Source organism: Falco biarmicus, chromosome 12 (genome assembly GCF_023638135.1).
Source record: "Falco biarmicus isolate bFalBia1 chromosome 12, bFalBia1.pri, whole genome shotgun sequence".
NCBI lineage: Eukaryota > Metazoa > Chordata > Aves > Falconiformes > Falconidae > Falco > Falco biarmicus.
Window position 1 is genome coordinate 21445824 of NC_079299.1, and position 16521 is coordinate 21462344.

Genomic DNA, 16521 nt, shown 5'->3' on the forward strand with positions numbered 1-16521 from the left:
GCGGTTGTGTAATTTTGCTCCCCACCCCCAGAGATGTTGCCTGCCATTCATTTAATGGGCTCAGTTTCACTGGGAAGTGCCTGGAGGAACCTCTTAGCTCCCTAATTAGCAACAGAAGGGGCCAGTCCTTGCTGGAGGTAGTAGTGAAACATTTGTGAGGTCTCCCGACAATAAGGGAGACAGAGAAGGGGCCATTTCCAGCTGGGAAAACAGTAACTTTTCTTCAGCATACAGTGCAGAGCAGAGGACTAAAGAGATGTTAGGGGGAAGGTATATGCAGAAATGAGGATGGGCTTTCTGTGCAAGAAAGGAGCATTTGTGGAGGGGGAGGCAGAGGTTGGAGAGATTGTCCTGGGCTCTCCCAAGCTGTTCATTGCTCCTGCAATCCGACTTTTATGTAATATACCATGGAGCAGCACAGAGGCCTCATGGACTGGCTACTGGTGAGGGCAGGAGCAAGGTGTTGCTGCCATCTGCTCTCAGATGTTTGAGCTGGCTCTTATTAGTAAGATTCAGGAACTAACAGCTTGGAGGTGCTTAGGAGCTCAGTGTTTCCTCCAGGGACGTGATCATTGAGGCCGAGCACAGAGCCTGCCATTCAGTGCCAGAGTAGACTTTGGTACCAAACAAATCTCCCACCAACCAGCTGAATGTCCCGAGACCTCACTGGAAAGGTGAAAACTTTGCTTGTCCATTGAAAGTAAGGTGATGTGCTGGGGGCTTTTCCTTAACCCCAAGGGCACAGCCACACGTGGTAAGATCTCCAATTTTTCCCATCTAATCCCATCTCTGGGCATGGCTTTTTTCATACAATACCAGTTGGAAAGAGTTGCATGTGCATGGACAGTCCCAGCTTGGACCTGTTGGACCATGTGGACCATTTTCCTTTAGAAGTCATGCAGGGAAATACAGCATTCAGTGTCATTGGCCTGTAGGAGCAAAGATCCAGCATAACAAATGAAATCCTTGTTAGCCTTAAGGACCTTCCTTAAAAGCAAAGGAAGAACATAACGTTCAAAGACAGAGTGATACCATGGGGCAAGCAGGGTTTCGGGAACCTGGAAGAGCACAGGAGAGATCTGAAGCTTCCAGTTGCCCTGCCCTGCAACATCACTGGCCAGCAGCTTACTGGTAGTGGCCACCAACCAGAAAAAAAGAAGAGAGCTGGTCCCTGGTATAAGTCAGGAGACCATATTCACAAAGATCCCCTGTTACTGAGCACCATTTGCTTTCTAGTAATGCTTAAGACAGTGAACCTGATTTTGTGCATGCAAAAGGAAAATTATGCAGCAATGCCTTCACACTGTAAGATGATGACTTGATGATCTTAAAAGGTCTTTTCCAACCTCAACAATTCTATGAATCTATGATTCTGTGAATGGCAGTGCATTACAGTTGGGGCCATAAATCCCAGCAAGGGCCTTGCAATGGCTCTAAAGGTCAGAATAATCATTTCCAAGTTGCCACAGCATCTCAAGCTATAAAAGAGCTACTTTCAAAGGTTTTGTGCTCCATTCTTACCCCTGTTCAATAGCCCATTTCATAATGAGAAGTCACCAGCTTTCCTCCCTGTGTTTCAGGTTTCAGTATTAATGGCATTGATGAGGCTTGGATTATGATTATGTGAAACTGGCAATGAGAAACACATAAAGTCCAAAAGAGAAAAAAAGCCCAAATAGAAAAAAAAGTGGTATTACGGGTGCTGCGAGCTCCTCTTTCCCACAAGAGGGCACCCAGTATTTGCAGAACTACTGCCTGGCCTTTGGGTGCTTTCTCCAGCAGCAGGTCACACTGTACCAGCAGTAGTGAACGGGTCTGGGAGAGCTGGCAGGTTGTGTTGTGTTTCGCTCCTCCTGCTTGTATCCAGCTGTTAAACCAACTGAAAAAATACATTACGGTAACATTTCCATGTCTGTATTTTCTATCATTGCTGCAGGGGTGATCCTGCAGATCAGTGACAAGAGCAAGAGAAAAGCGTAGGAAACAAGCTTTCTGATAGTATGTGATTTGTGCAATGGGAACATATGAAATCCCTTTATAAAATGATGCCTGTCACACAGGGACTGCGGGATGGCAGCATTTGGAAGTTTAGACAGAGATGCAATACTAAGATACAGCGTATCAAATTTTATTCTCTCTCCTTTTGGTTTTTTTTTTCCCATGCCAGAGTAGCGGCTGAACCAGCAAAATCACAGCACTGGGACAGAGGCAGAAATTTTTCTAATAGTGCTCCGAAGGGGCTTTTTAAAAATGGGTTTGCTAAGACGTCTGTCATTAAGAATAAGGGATCCTGCCCCAATGCAGGGAGATGCTCTGAGACATTTTTGCAGGTCCTTTCCTGTGGGATTCCCCTTTCCATTTATGAGACATGCATCAAAATCTCGTGGGAGGCAGCCTTGCTGTCTCCAGCAAGCAGTTTCTGCCTGAATTTGTGCATTTTGGCCTCTAGAGGTTGTAAGAGAGGAGGGGAAAAAACCCTTGCTTTCCACTGCTGCTGCATCCCAGGATGGAATTTCCTCTGGGAACCCTTTGATCTCTGCCTACCAGCACCCACACAAAACTCCTGCACATACCCTGCATGTCAGTAGACGGGATCCTGGCATCCCAGCTGTTTCAGATTTATCTGGGGTGAAGGTGGTGGTGTGGTGTTGCCTTTTAGCCCCAGGGTATTAGTGGCCTTGGTGTGTCACCTTGCATCTTAAGTAAAAGCCATTCTGACTTTCCCAAGCCTTTTACACAGAGAGCAGCAACTTCTGTCTTTTCTTTGTAGCTTTAACTAGCTCTGCTGGCTCTTCTCCCACATTCCTGGTATAGATAAATTCACTCACAGCTGTTTAAGCCAGTCCTTCCTCCACCAGCCTTTATGTTTTTTCCCAGTGCTAAGTAAGAAACAGAATTTCCTCGAGGTCTCTTTTGTCTACTGAAGACATCACAGCCTGCAGTACCTCAACCTGGCTCCTTACAGGGCCCTCAGCTACCTTCCACATGGGTTGCAGTTCTTTCCCCTTGTTGTTAATAATTCTCTTGTCTTCTGACTATAGTCCCTCTGCAATCAGGGATATCATCTTCCAAGAGGCCTCAAAAGAGTTGGTTTTGTTTGGGAAATAGAACCTTAAAGCTAAGTAATCCCAGACGGATGTAACCAGAAATAGCTGTGGTGTAGCAATAAACTGAACTTTGACCAAATGAAGGATTTACAAGCTTTTCTTCCTGATGACTCTTTTTTGATGGCATAGTGGCTGCATATGAAGTCACATTAGTAGTATGAGACCTAACCATCACAGAGCTCACTGGTGATGGTACTTTGCTTAGAGCATTGCATGGAGATAGGAATCATTTTCTCTGACAGTAAGATGTAGTTATTCCTGGACTGAAGCACAGCAAGGACACAATTTAGGAAAGAGGAGCCTTTACCTAGTAAGATTTTACTAACCATGAAGGAAATGAAGTCTAAAAATGAGCTAAAACAAAGCATTGATTTCTGTGGAAAATGAAAAGCAAGTTTTCCTTTTTGTTTGGGCTGCTGCAGATCACAGGTGCACATGGAATAGAGCCACACAATGCACAGGTCCGAAGGGGCACATGGAGGTCAGCTCATCGCAGCTTCTGCTCAGAGCAGGTTCAGGTAGATCAGGTTGCTCAGTGCCTTGTTCCTGTCAAATTTTGATTGCCTCTAAGGATGGAGATCCCACATCCTCTCTGGGCCCCTGTCCCAGTGTCTGGATACCTCCATGGTAAACTAATTTTTCCTCACATCTAACCAGAATTTCCCTTCTTGCAATTTGCATCCATTGCCTTTTGTTCTTGGTCCATTTTTCCTACACTCTCCACTAGGTAGATGTAGACAGCAATAAGACCCCACCCTTTGCCTTCTCTTCTCAGGCTGAACAAGCTCAGGTCTCTCTGTCTCTCCTTGTACACCACATGGCTCCAGCCCCCCAGCAGCCTGGTGGCCCTGACCACCAAGGGTGGGCAGGCTCACTCCAGTCTTTCCTCTGCCAGCAAGGCCAGAACTGGACATGGCACTCCAGATGTGGTCCCACAAGTGCTGAAGAGAGCGAAGGATCACCTCGCTCAGCCTGCTGGCTAACACGCTTGCTATCTAGCCCTGTACGCACTGGCCTTTGCTGCACCTTGTGGACTCAGGCTCAGCTGAGGACCTCAGGCCAGGCTCTGCAGAGCTGCTTTCTATGCATTTGGCGTCCAGCCTGTGCTGATGCACGGAGCTATTCCCTCCCCGTGCAGGACCTGGCATTTGTCTCTTGTTGAGCTTAATTTGCAAGTGCACATTTAGGCAATAGGTGGCACTCACGGTTGATGTAGCTTGCATTGTCACCAAGAGAGCGTCACTGCGGAAGAGAAAGCCAGCAGAGGAGACACCTGGGTTGTTTCGCTGGGAGCTGTGGTAGGCAAGGAGGAGCAGATATGTGGCAGAGGATGCTTCCAAACACCTGGTGAGATCTCTTTGGCACATGGAGGAGGGACTCTAAACAGGGGTCCCCAGGGTTGGGGCAGGAGAAAGCCCCTGTGGGGTCCACCAGGCCATCGGTGGGTGGGAGCATGCAGCTGAGCTTTCCTGAGCATGGGTAGGGAGGAGGTTTTATAAGACTGAGCCTTGTTCTGTGCCACTCAGAGAGCTGTTTCTGGGACATGCTTGCTTTGTTAGCAGTGCCGAGTTTGTGCTGTTGCCGTGATAACTGGTTTCATGCCTCTGACTCACTAAACTCCAGGATGTAAGTGCAGGAGGTTGTTATTACTTGTTGCATAAGCTACTCAGCCTCCAGGGAGGTGGGGGCTGACACTGTTTACTCTTAGGAGCTCTTGTTCTTCTTTGTCTGGGAGTGGTTTCAGGAGATACTTCCTTAAAAATCACATAGACTGTCTCAGAGATCATTACCCAATTGCCTTCACCACTGCAGGGGTGTCCAGTACAGGCACTGTGTTCTGCATCACGGGTAGCAGTGGGAAAGGGTACTAGGCAAAAAGAAACACCCAGTGGACTTGGTTTTTCATGGAGTTTCCTGTCCTTTTCATTTTTTTTTGTCTCAAGGCATCGTAATTATGACACCAAACAGCTCCCTCATCTAGCTGCCTTCCACAAGGCAGAGTAACAAGACTTTCTCTGTTGCTTCTAAGTTTTTGGTAGATTTTAGATTCTGCTTTTCTTGCAAGAGAATTTACCAGGCTAAAAGAGAACCAAGGAGGATGTTTTCTTTTTCTTGTGGGCAGATGAGACGTAAAAGCTTGGTATCCAGTCAGGAGTAGTTGGAAGTAGCAAAGGTACAGCAGCTCACTGAACCTGAACAGGGAAGGGTCCCACAAGCCGCTCCTCATGCCAGCCCTGGGCAGGATGAGTACCACGTGGCTGGCAGCAGAGTAACCCTTGAGCTTGGAAGTCCCCTGCCAAGGCTGGGCACCTATCGCTACACAGCTGCCTAAATAAACTATTTACTTGGCTGAAGTAACACAGCCCTCTGTAGGATGAAACACCGCAAGGACACCTACCCAGTTGTTCAGTGCCTTTTATCTAAATTGTGCTGAAGGAGGGAATATTATGGTGACAAACTATCTAGCTAAAACACAGCCCAGAAACACGGTCTCTGTTGCCAGATAGCTGAACAGCTTGTGATCCCATGGCTGCGCGGTAAATGGTGCTGGCAGGGGATGTTCTTTGCACCATCCCCAAGGGATGGTACCATTCAGACAACACTATCAGACTGTAAGAATCTTTTTTTCCCCCCCCCATTTTCTAGGGATGGCATCTTGTCCCGGATCAGGTAAGTGAAATAGCTGCTCTGTGCTGAGGAGTTCATTTTTCATTAGCACCCTGGTTGGGGCACAGCATAGTCCCTTCCATACCCTGTATGACAAAAAATCTTCATTCACAGTCTTCTTTGAGCCCCCTGCAATAGCCCCAGACAGCTCTGCTAATCCCCAAGGGAAGCTGGAGAGCTTGAGGCACAGGTCAGAGGGATGGGAAGGGACACTACATTTAGGACTGATTGCTGAAGGGTTTGAACAGTTTTAAAACATTGCTGTCTGTCTGTTAAGTCCAGCTCTGGTGCCTTAGCTCCCACACCTCAAGAAAGTCTGAAACTTTGCTGTCTAGGTAAGAAAAAGAGGCACCAGACAGACAAGTTGAGACCTTTACCTATGGAAAGCTATGGTGGAGGGCTAGTGTTGCCCTAAAAGATGACTGAATCTGTAGGGGAGCTATGTATATAGCACAGTCAAGGGGCATGTCTAGCACATCCAGCTGTCTCCAGCAGCTGAAAACTCTTGTCTCTGCTCCTCAGCCCACTCTGTGCAGTTTTAATGCCTGAAGCTGTCCAGGTGCTACTATCCCATTCACTTCAGTACCTGCCTTAAAACAGATAGATCCATATCCTACTGATCCTTGTCTCCCAGGGCACACCTGGTTCATAAGGAGAGGGACAGAGAAGCCTTGTGATTAACAAGTCCTGATCAGCAAAGGCTTAAGGTCCCTAAGAAACACCGGTAGATGTAACCCTGCCACAAATCCTGCCTGCAATCTTCAAAAATAACAGAAACGCCCAGCCCCTGCTGACTACATGGGGTTTGTTACTCACAAAAAATGTGACTACAAGCCTCAGCATAGTCCCTTTACCCTTGACACTTCTGTTGAGCACAAACAATTTTATGCCTCCCCAGGTCATTTGAATGTTCTCAGAGGAATGCAGTCCTGGTCCCTGTGGCCGCTCTGGGGGTTGGAGGGATGCTGGTTTACTGGCTGAGGTCTAGACACAAGATCAAGACTATTGAAATGGGCAATGGATGGTGGGGCTCAGATGAAAGACCTCTAAAAGGGAAAGAAGATGAAAGTATCCGTCCCTTCAAGATTGAAACATCTGACAAAGAAATTGAGGTACCCGTGGCTGGGATGTAAGGAGGGGCAGAAAGCTGCAAGGCGGAGCCGGTTTATTACCCACCTTACTGCTTCGAGGTGATGTCTTGGGGGCAATAGCCAGTACAGGTCCATTAGATGATGCTCTGGCTCACTGCCCTTTATGAATGGGATTTGAGCTCAGATTCACTCCAATGTCTTTATGCTTTCTGAGACCACAGACTCTCCATGCAACCTGGGGCTGCTCCTGCAGAAAGGCCAAGCTTTGAGCAGCAGAATTTGACAGCAGGTCTGCAGTGGTGGAATGGGGTGGGAGGGCACTGGGATAGCAATGGCACCAGTAAGGCAGGACTGAGGGGCTTCCACAGAGGACAGGGTTGGAAGGGTGAAGAAGGATGGGGTCCTTCTTCCTTCTGTCCCTACAAGCCTGTCACTAATTATCTGGCCAACTAGCAGTCGGTAGCACAGGCTGAGCTGCTTATTCTTCTCTCAGCTGGCAGTGCTGGCAAGTTCCTAGTGCCAAAACCCCTAAAGCGAGTTAGCAGTAAGGCAAGCGTAGAACCCGCTACTCCTGGGTGCCCTAGGGGAACTGCTAACCTGTAGAAAAATATATTCCCCATATAAATGATTCAGGAAGTTATACAGAGTATGGCACTGCTTCAGGGGGGGCTTGTGGTGTCCCAGAGAGAGACACAGAAGCCAGTGGAGCCAGGAGGGCCTGTTCATGCCTGCCTTAGCATAGGGCACATGCAGGCATCTGGCCAGCCTTGCAAGAGCTCCTGTCCGCAGGACCTGCATCGCCGCCTGGAGCAGGCCCGCTACACACCGCAGCTGGAAGGGGCTGCCTTCCACTACGGCTTCAACTCCAGCTACCTGCAGAAGGTGGTGGCCTACTGGAGGAACCAGTTTGACTGGCGCAAGCAAGTGGAAATCCTGAACAAATATCCCCATTTCCGAACCACCATTGAAGGTGAGGGGGTCTCTGTGGCTTGAGCAGGTCTCGCTCTGAAATGCACAGAGAGAATGGGGGGCTTTAAGAGGTTACTATATTTAAGACAACAGTATGCATAACAGCTTAATGAAGGATCAGTAGTGGAGGCTATGTTATTAATAACCCTCTATAGATTAAGATTATTGCACAGTGGTGATAAGGTTAGATCTGCTTGAAGATGGGCTTCATCTGGCTCTGAAGCTGCACTAAATAACAATGAGGGTTTCTTCTGCTATTGCCTTGAAGCCACCTTTGAAAACTGTAAAATTTACCCAGCCCCTGAGGTTGGAATATCCACCACCCCCACCCAGTTTAGCCAGGTGAGGTTAGCCAGACTTTAGATAAGTGATCTGCAGGTTAAACTTCTATCCTGCACTTACTTTTTTCATGTTTCTCTTTTTATCACCCACACATTTTGTAATTTAGTCATGTTTTTGCACGTGTCTTAGCTGCATTATGCTATTCACTGAAGTGCAGCTGTACTTATATACTGTAAGACCCAGTTTCTCAGGAGGTGGATGCTCAGTCTCCTGTGACCCCAGTAACTGGGACTGGGATCAATACCTCTGTCTGTAAGTAAAAGATGAGACACAGGTAAAATACCAGGCATGTCCTTTCAGCTAGGCATCTTCTTGCCATGGGTTGATTGTGTACCTTCTGCTGTGAATGCTAATCACAGTTTTGCCACCCTCCTTCTTCAGAGTTCAGAACAGATTTTTTTTTTTTAATTTATCTGTCTTGGATGTGTGGCAGGGATTGATATCCATTTTATCCACGTGAAGCCCTCCTATGTCCCTCACGGTCGAGCTGTTCAACCTCTGCTGATGGTCCACGGCTGGCCTGGCTCCTTCTACGAGTTCTACAAGATTATCCCTCTGCTCACAGAGCCAGCTGAGCATGGCCTGAATGAGGGTGACATGGTGTTTGAGGTCATCTGCCCGTCCATCCCAGGCTATGGCTTCTCGGAGGCACCACACCAGAAAGGTGAGCGATGAAAAGGCGCAGTTGGAATTGCTAGGTTCTTGGAGCCTCAGTCATCCCTGGCCCTCACCAGGGAATGCAGTTTGTGAATGCAGATGCTTGGCTCTGCACTAACACCCCCGTGGCTGAGGCTCTGGGGCTGGCTGTGGAGATCTGGAAGGTAATGGTAGCTGGAAACCAGGTCTGCTTTCCACTTTCTCCACTTTCCACTGAATTTCTATCTTGTGTTCACTGTATTGCCAAGGAGCAAGGCAGAGCAGCATAGCACACTGTGCCTTTACACAGCAGCATACTCATGTGCCTCTGTCAGACCATGATCTTTGGCCAGGGGATGATACACCAAGACAAACAGGTTTCCTCTGTTTCTCTTTACCTACAGGCTTTGACAGCAAAGCAACTGCTCGGATATTTCATAAGCTGATGAATAGATTGGGCTTCAAAGAATACTACCTACAGGGAGGAGACTGGGGATCTCATATTACCACAAACATGGCCCAGATGCTGCCACAGTGAGTAGCAAAGGGAATCAGTGCAGAGAAGGTTTCTCCAGTTCTTACCCTACCTTCTTGCTCCATGGTCTGGGTCCTGCCTTCTGTTTGCCCTGCCTCTCATCGCCTTCTGCTTTGTTTTCTCCAGGGGTATCCCCACCCCTGTGCATTCAGTTATATTCATGTGCTTTGCATTGATACTGGTATTTGCATTCTCACGCTTTCTAAATTTCATAGAATCATAGAAGCATTTAGGTTGGAAAAGACCTTTAAGATCATTGAGTCCAACCATAAACCTAACACTGCCAAGTCCACCGCTAAACCAGGTCCCTAAGTGCCACATCTACACATCTTTTAAATACCTCAACCACTTCCCTGGGCAGCCTGTTCCAATGCTTGACAACCCTTTTAGTGAAGAAATTTTTCCTAATATCCCATCTAAACCTCCCCTGGCACAACTTGAGGCCATTTCCTCTCATCCTATCACTTGTTACCTGGGAAAAAGTGACCGACACCCACCTTGTTAAAACCTCCTTTCACGCAGTTGTAGAGAGCAAGAAGGTCTCCCCCAAGCCCCCTTTCCTCCAGACTAAACAAGCCCAGTTGCCTCAGCTGCTTCTCACAGGACTTGTTCTCTAGACCCTTCACCAGCTCCGTTGCTCTTCTTTGGACACATCTTTCTTGTAGTGAGAGGCCCAAAACTGAACACAGTATTCGAGGTGCAGCCACACCAGTGCTGGGTACAGCATCACTGCCCTTGTCCTGCTGGCCACACAATTTCTGACACAAGCCAGGATGCTGTTGGCCTCCCTTATCTAGGGAAGAGTTGTACAGAGAAAAATGGAGTGCTGTTTGGCTTCTCTTTCACTAGGCGTGGAAGTAAGCTCTGCTGCATTTTGATTTGAGACCTCAAGGATCATCATCCTAAATCAGGAAGGAGATAAATTTAAAATTGGCAGGGAGAAAAGGAAGGAGCTCAGCCTTTCAGCAACTGAGCAGTACCATGAAGCATAGGACTTTCCTGGAAGGAGATGGCACCAGCTGTACCATTTTTAACTCGCCTAAATTTTTTTTGAAATCACGATAAATGTGAAGATCTTATGTATTGGCTCAGTGAAATGCTTCTATTACAGCTCCCGTCAGACTTATTTTCTAGAAAATTTGGAAACAGAAAATTGCTTGATTTAACCTTCTATTAATTAACTTGATTTCAGATCTGTGAAAGGGCTTCATCTGAATCTTATCTTCGCTGGCAGACAAGGTTTGAGAAGGATGATTTCTGTGATGCTTGGGGCTTATATACCATGGCTCGTAGGCTTTACTAGGGAAGATGTTCGACGTATGTACCCTTTCATCCAGAAGAATATACATGAACTATTGCGAGAGTCTGGATACTTACACATCCAAGCCACCAAACCAGACACTGCAGGTAATGAACCTTCTCTATATCACTATGAACTTTGTATACTGACTGCTTAAGGCGTATAAAAACATAGTTGAACAAAAGCCAACCATGTTTGAGAAGCAATGAATTCTGGTGACTGAATGCAAGACATGGGGACAAGAGCTGTGTAAAAGGAAGTGAAAAGGAACCGCTTAAAAAAAGATGGAGACTACAAATATCACTTTTCAAGGTCTTTTAAATGGCATACCACTTCTCTATGGCAAAGAACCCTTTTGCAAAAAGCCCCTTAAAGTAAAGCACAGGACCCTGAAATTGAAGCTTCTAGAAATAAATGTGGGTGAAAACAAGAAAAATACCATAAGCAAGTGCAATGTGAAACTTGCAGAAAGGTAGACACAGCCATAATACCTGAAGCCAGAAGCATGATGTAGTGGGGCCAGTAGATAAGGAGTCTGAAGAAAGGTATGGCCATCTCAGAAAAGTTAAATGATTTATTTTTATAATATTATCAAAGATTATGGGGTATGCCTTTATTGAAATAAACCCTCATCAGGAAAGACAGCAGAGCTGTCTCAGACTGGCATCAGGTATGGAGACCATAGAATGAATAGCACCCCGTCCTGGCATTTAACTGGAAAAGAGGAAACTCAAAGTGAAACGTCAGCTAATGCCTAGTCTGTTGCTTGAACTGATTGCAATATCAGAGAAATAAAAGGAGACAAACCAGATACCAGGTTGGGGTTTTTTGGGTTTTCTTTTCAAAAGCCAAACAGTGAAGACAGCCCCCAGAAAAACAAAGGCCAGTATGTCTAGTGTCTGATCAGAAAACTAGCAGAAATGTTTTTAAAAGGAGAATTGATTTACAGGTGATAATATCACAGGGAAATCATGCTTCAAATATCAGAGCTCTGGCAGAATCAAGAAGCTGTGGATCTAGTAATGGAACATATTTAATTTCAAAAAAAAGTTTTGTTGAGGTTCCTTCCCCCAGTGTTCTTAAAGACATTAAACTGAATTAAGAAAAGGATTAAGTTCATAGATTAATAACCAGTTAACATGAGAATTCATGAATATAAATAAGTAAGCAAGTTCCAGGGGAGAGAGAGTATCACAAAAATCTGTGCTGGCACCTGTACCTTTCAGTATGATCCTAGTTTCCCTACAGATAAAAGTTAATGGTTAAGTGAAAATCTGACACCTATCCAGGGTTTGGTTTAATCTAAAGATAAATGTTTTTGTAACTCTCTGCAGTTAAGTGACTGGTTGATTAAACTGACCGATAAAAACTGATGTCAACAAAGTCCAAAGCAATTTAAGCAGAGGAAGAAAATCCCAATGGGGTCTAGTTTGGTTGCTGCTATGCAAGAGAATCCAAGAGTCAAGGACAGTGCTTTGAAACATCAGCCAGCTCAGAGTTTAAGAGAATCTTACAAACTCTTAAAGAAAGCAAAAAGAGAGTAAGATAAAACACTAAATCCATGATATTTAGAATCTCTTCCACCCCTGTTTCATTAATATATTTCATAATCAAAAGAATACATGAAGGGGAGAAAAAGAACCCTAAAGTGACCAAGCAACTTCCATACAAGCACTGTACATAGTCTAGGACTCTTTAACCTGGAAAAAAAAGAAGAGCAGGGATTTTGTAGCACACTAAAATTGTGAAAGGTAGAAAATAAATAGGCGGGAAAAACCACATATTTCCTGCTTAGTCTCAAAAAATATCTATATTATCAGTTTAGTTCTCATTAGGCAGGTTTAAAGCAAAGCTACAGTATTTTCACTCACCAGACGCTGTGGTACCTAAGATGTGTACAGGTTGAATCATTAGTAAGCTGCAAACAAGACTGGTATTTCTGAGCATCCAATCCATGAAAGTTGAATACAGTGATTCAGAGACAGCTTTCAGCTCAGAAAATGCTCACCTCCAGACAGGTCATATGCTAGCTGGCACATTTTAGCCTGCCCTACCTTTGCTGGTCAAAGCATTTACATGACTTTGATTTGTAGCAAATCACTTTAGGCCTGACAGCGCAGGGAAACTTGCACAAACTTACTTTGCATTAACTATGTCCACTATTAAATTGAAATCACATTGTGCATCATCTTCTACGAAGTCATTCAGTGCTAAAGTCACACTAAAATACACTTGAGAGTAGGCAATTCTAAGGATACTGTAAAACTACAGCCTAGAGTGTGGTACAAGAATTTTCCCAAGGCAAGCTCTACCACTGCTGAAGTAATCCCTACCCGTTTTACAGGTTAAACCACAGATATAATATGCTGTGTTTATAATGTTTGTTAGCATTCCCCAAAGGCAGGAACAGATAGCAGATACACAACACTCCACTGTTTAAATTAGATAGAAAGTGAACAGCACTCCAGGTCCCAGTTAGCCATCCTAAGCAGGACAGTGCTCCCAAACAGTTTATCTGAAATTTCTTTTCAGAGTGTAATCCCTTTACATCTGAATTTGCTCTTTCTGCCACACATTACCAAGAAGCCCAGAGGATTTTCTTAACTCCTGGTTTCTTTTGTATAGGAATTACTCAACTTTATAGTGCTGTCAGTTATAGCCAAAATTCCATTGGGGTGAACTTTTCAAGAATAAAGTACTACCAGGGCTAGTAAAATGCACTCTTTACTGAATTCTCATAGAAAACTCTGAAGAACTGATGCAAGTCCAGTTTAACTCCCACTGAAGTATTTGCAATGCCAGGCAACTGCAATGGTTCTCTTGTTCTCCCGAATTAGGTTGTGGACTGAATGACTCCCCTGTGGGGCTTGCTGCATATATTTTGGAAAAATTCTCTACCTGGACAGATAAATCATTTCTGCATAAAGATGATGGAGGCTTGGAAAGGTAAGAAAACAGGTGCTCTTCCATGAGAGGACTCATTAAAAAAATGAGCAATGGTAACTAATGAGGAGATAGGTAAAAGACTGGCCAAAGCTGAATTTTGAGCATGAAAGATGACACATTAGTGTAAACTTACAGCAGACTGCCTGCACGCTACTGCTTCAGCACCAGGCAGTTTTGCTCTGGGCACATGGGTGCCAATTAATTTGCTGCTTGCAAACAAGTGGAGAACAAGAACAACTGTTCTTCAGGGCATGAGCCCAATACAGCGTATTGAGAAACAGCTTCCAATGAAATGTCTTCATCTTTTTCTATCAATAGCAAATACACTCTTGATGAGCTTTTGACCAATGTGATGATTTATTGGGTGACATCCTCCATTGTGTCCTCAATGCGATTCTACAAGGAGAACATCTCCAAGGACCCTGGTCTAACAGGCGATGCCAGGTAAGGAAGTGGTAGGCATAAGAAAGATTTGCAAATGAGATTGAACCACATTTGCCTGTATAAACATTTAGATCACTTACAACAGCAAACTTAACTTGTTAAAAAAAACAATCCAAGTTCTTATTTTCTTTTGATAAAAATAGTTGAGTCATTTTTCTTTTGAATCTGTAATTCACACAAAGTAGCTTGTAGCCAAGACGATGCAGCAGACTTATCAAAGTATATTCAGTCTTGTGTTCAAAATACAGGTCTTATTCATCAAACAACTGTGATCTGTGGCTCAGTTCAGTTAAAACAAAACAGAAAATCAGGAGCATTTCAAAGAGAGAAGTTTAAACTGAATTAGGAAGGATATGGCTTAGTGGTGGATAAAACTAACGACTACAAGTGTTAAGCACAGACTTGGGGAAGCAATTTGGAGAGCAGTACCTTCTAACAAACAAAGCACCTTCTAACAGCCACTGACTTTAAGATGACTATAAGAGAGGCTGACCAGAAAATGCTGCAGAACAGAATTCCATGTGATTGGTCATACAAACAAATAGAAGAGTCTTTTTCTTTGTACTTTCCTCAACCCATTTGTTACACTGGTACTATAAATTCTAAAGTAAACTTGAGCATGCTCATTTCTGACTTTCACAAAGAGGTGATGAGTCTTGCCATTTATTGCAAAACTATAAAAAAAGGTAAGTTTAAAAATATGAAACATTTCAAGATTGAACTGTGTGCGAAGTTGGCTCTACTTCACATTTTTGGGTATCATATTCTCATACTCAAGGAGATCCAAATACAAGCGAAGCTTTTCAGCAGAGTACAAACCACAAAATGTGTTGCTGTGGTGAAACTCTGCCAGCTGACTGTGGCAATTACTAGTCAGGAGGTTTTTATACAATTTCCCCAGGACTTTTTTTCAAAAATGCACTTAATTAATGTCTTCTAGGTTTGCAGTGTATGTTCCCACAGGGATTGCAGCTTTTCCTCAGGAGCTAGTACATACACCACGGGTCTGGGCAAAGGAGGTCTTCAAGAACATCATCACTTACTCTTACATGCCACGTGGAGGGCATTTTGCTGCCTTTGAGGAACCAAAGCTTCTGGCACAAGACATCATGCACTTTGTCAGAAAGGTGGAACAGCTGTGAACATGCACTTTATATACATATATAGAACAGAAGCAAGTTGTTCTGCCACCAGCAGAACCTTTACTTTGAGGGATTAAATAAATCCAATGTTGTCACATAGAGAAGACAACACTTTATTTTGATAATCATTACAGTACTAAAATTGTTAATGAAGCTCTAAAGCTTTTCTAAAGAATAAAAGAAAAAAACAAAAAATAAGCATCTAGTCTTCTTTCACTCCCGGCACCATATCATTGCTGCACTCATAGTTCAAGTATAACAGAATATATGAACAGTTTAATGCAATAACATTGCACTCATCTGGGGAAGAAAGTAGAAAGAAACCAACCCCTTGATCCTTAGAACTAAGGCTTCTATTTAAAAACTTCTTTAAACACTTGAGTGCTAGCATCTTAAATATGCATTACAAGCAGCTTTGGTGGAAGTGTAAAGGGGTTTGATCTCCTGAGCACAAACAGTCCTACATTCAAGTTATATTTCATTCAAGAGACCAGGAATTACATATTCAAGTGGGCAGCTGCACATAAGGCAGCTTTCTTCATTCTAACAGTTTTTCCCCTATAGGTAGCTTTAGCAATTACCACGCTATGTAAACAGATGTTTAATGGATAATAAGGCAAAGACAGCATTCCTAGCGTGCTCCAAGCTCAAAAATATCAACTTAATTTCCTCTTAGTTCTTTATCATTCCATTCCAAATGGTAAAGTTAAAATATGCACCAAGCGTAGCAGGTTACTTCAACCTTTACTCTCATTTCAAATTATTATCACACCGTCATGCAATTTTTGCTAGCAAGAACCTGCAAGCAACCTTGCTACCAGTAGGCTCGAGTTTCTCTTCAAATGGGATAGAGCCGTTTAGCTCATTACATTACAGATACTTGAGTAGCTGACTGAAGGTTAAGTCCAGCAGACACCTAGTTTTGACACACTGTTCAAAGCTCTTAAGTGTTGCTCACCCTCCCTCCTTCTCCCATTCTGCACTAGACACCAGGCCAGAAGAAAGGGCTCAAGTTCTGCTCCCAAGTAACACGTTATGACTTTGAACAGGAATTTGACAAGTAAAGATAGTGCTGAACTTGATCACACTCGCCTCACCGCCTCTTCACATTTCATAAACGTTTAAGAGTCTAAGACTCTAAGACTTAGAAGTAAAAGCAAGCAAGAAACTAACTTTTATTGTTGTCTTAAGCGAGAACAAGCTAGCATGTTGGAACAGGAGTCCTAACTTCCTCTGAAGAGGGTTAGAGCAGAAACTGCTTGCTTTTAGTTTTAACTGTATATCTGATTGTCAAGGCTGTTGGACTAAAGGTTAGTAAAAAATAGGAAGACTTGCTTCCCCA

At 44.2% G+C, this 16521-nt stretch overlaps 1 protein-coding gene across 2 annotated transcripts; it reads left to right on the plus strand.

Moving 5' to 3' along the window:
• The first annotated feature begins 4299 nt into the window (after positions 1-4299).
• On the plus strand, positions 4300-15377 carry LOC130157393 (epoxide hydrolase 1-like). Of its 2 annotated transcripts, XM_056356862.1 has the most exons (10): positions 4300-4454; positions 5754-5777; positions 6673-6886; positions 7655-7835; positions 8610-8840; positions 9217-9346; positions 10540-10754; positions 13485-13593; positions 13912-14037; positions 14978-15377. In XM_056356862.1, exons 1-10 carry the CDS (start codon positions 4426-4428, stop codon positions 15177-15179), a joined length of 1461 nt encoding a protein of 486 aa, XP_056212837.1. In that variant the 5' UTR covers positions 4300-4425; the 3' UTR covers positions 15180-15377. The 2 variants fall into 2 exon arrangements, with proteins under 2 accessions (XP_056212837.1, XP_056212838.1); XM_056356863.1 differs by lacking the exon at positions 5754-5777 and having other exon boundaries at positions 4312-4454.
• The last annotated feature ends 1144 nt before the right edge of the window (positions 15378-16521 follow it).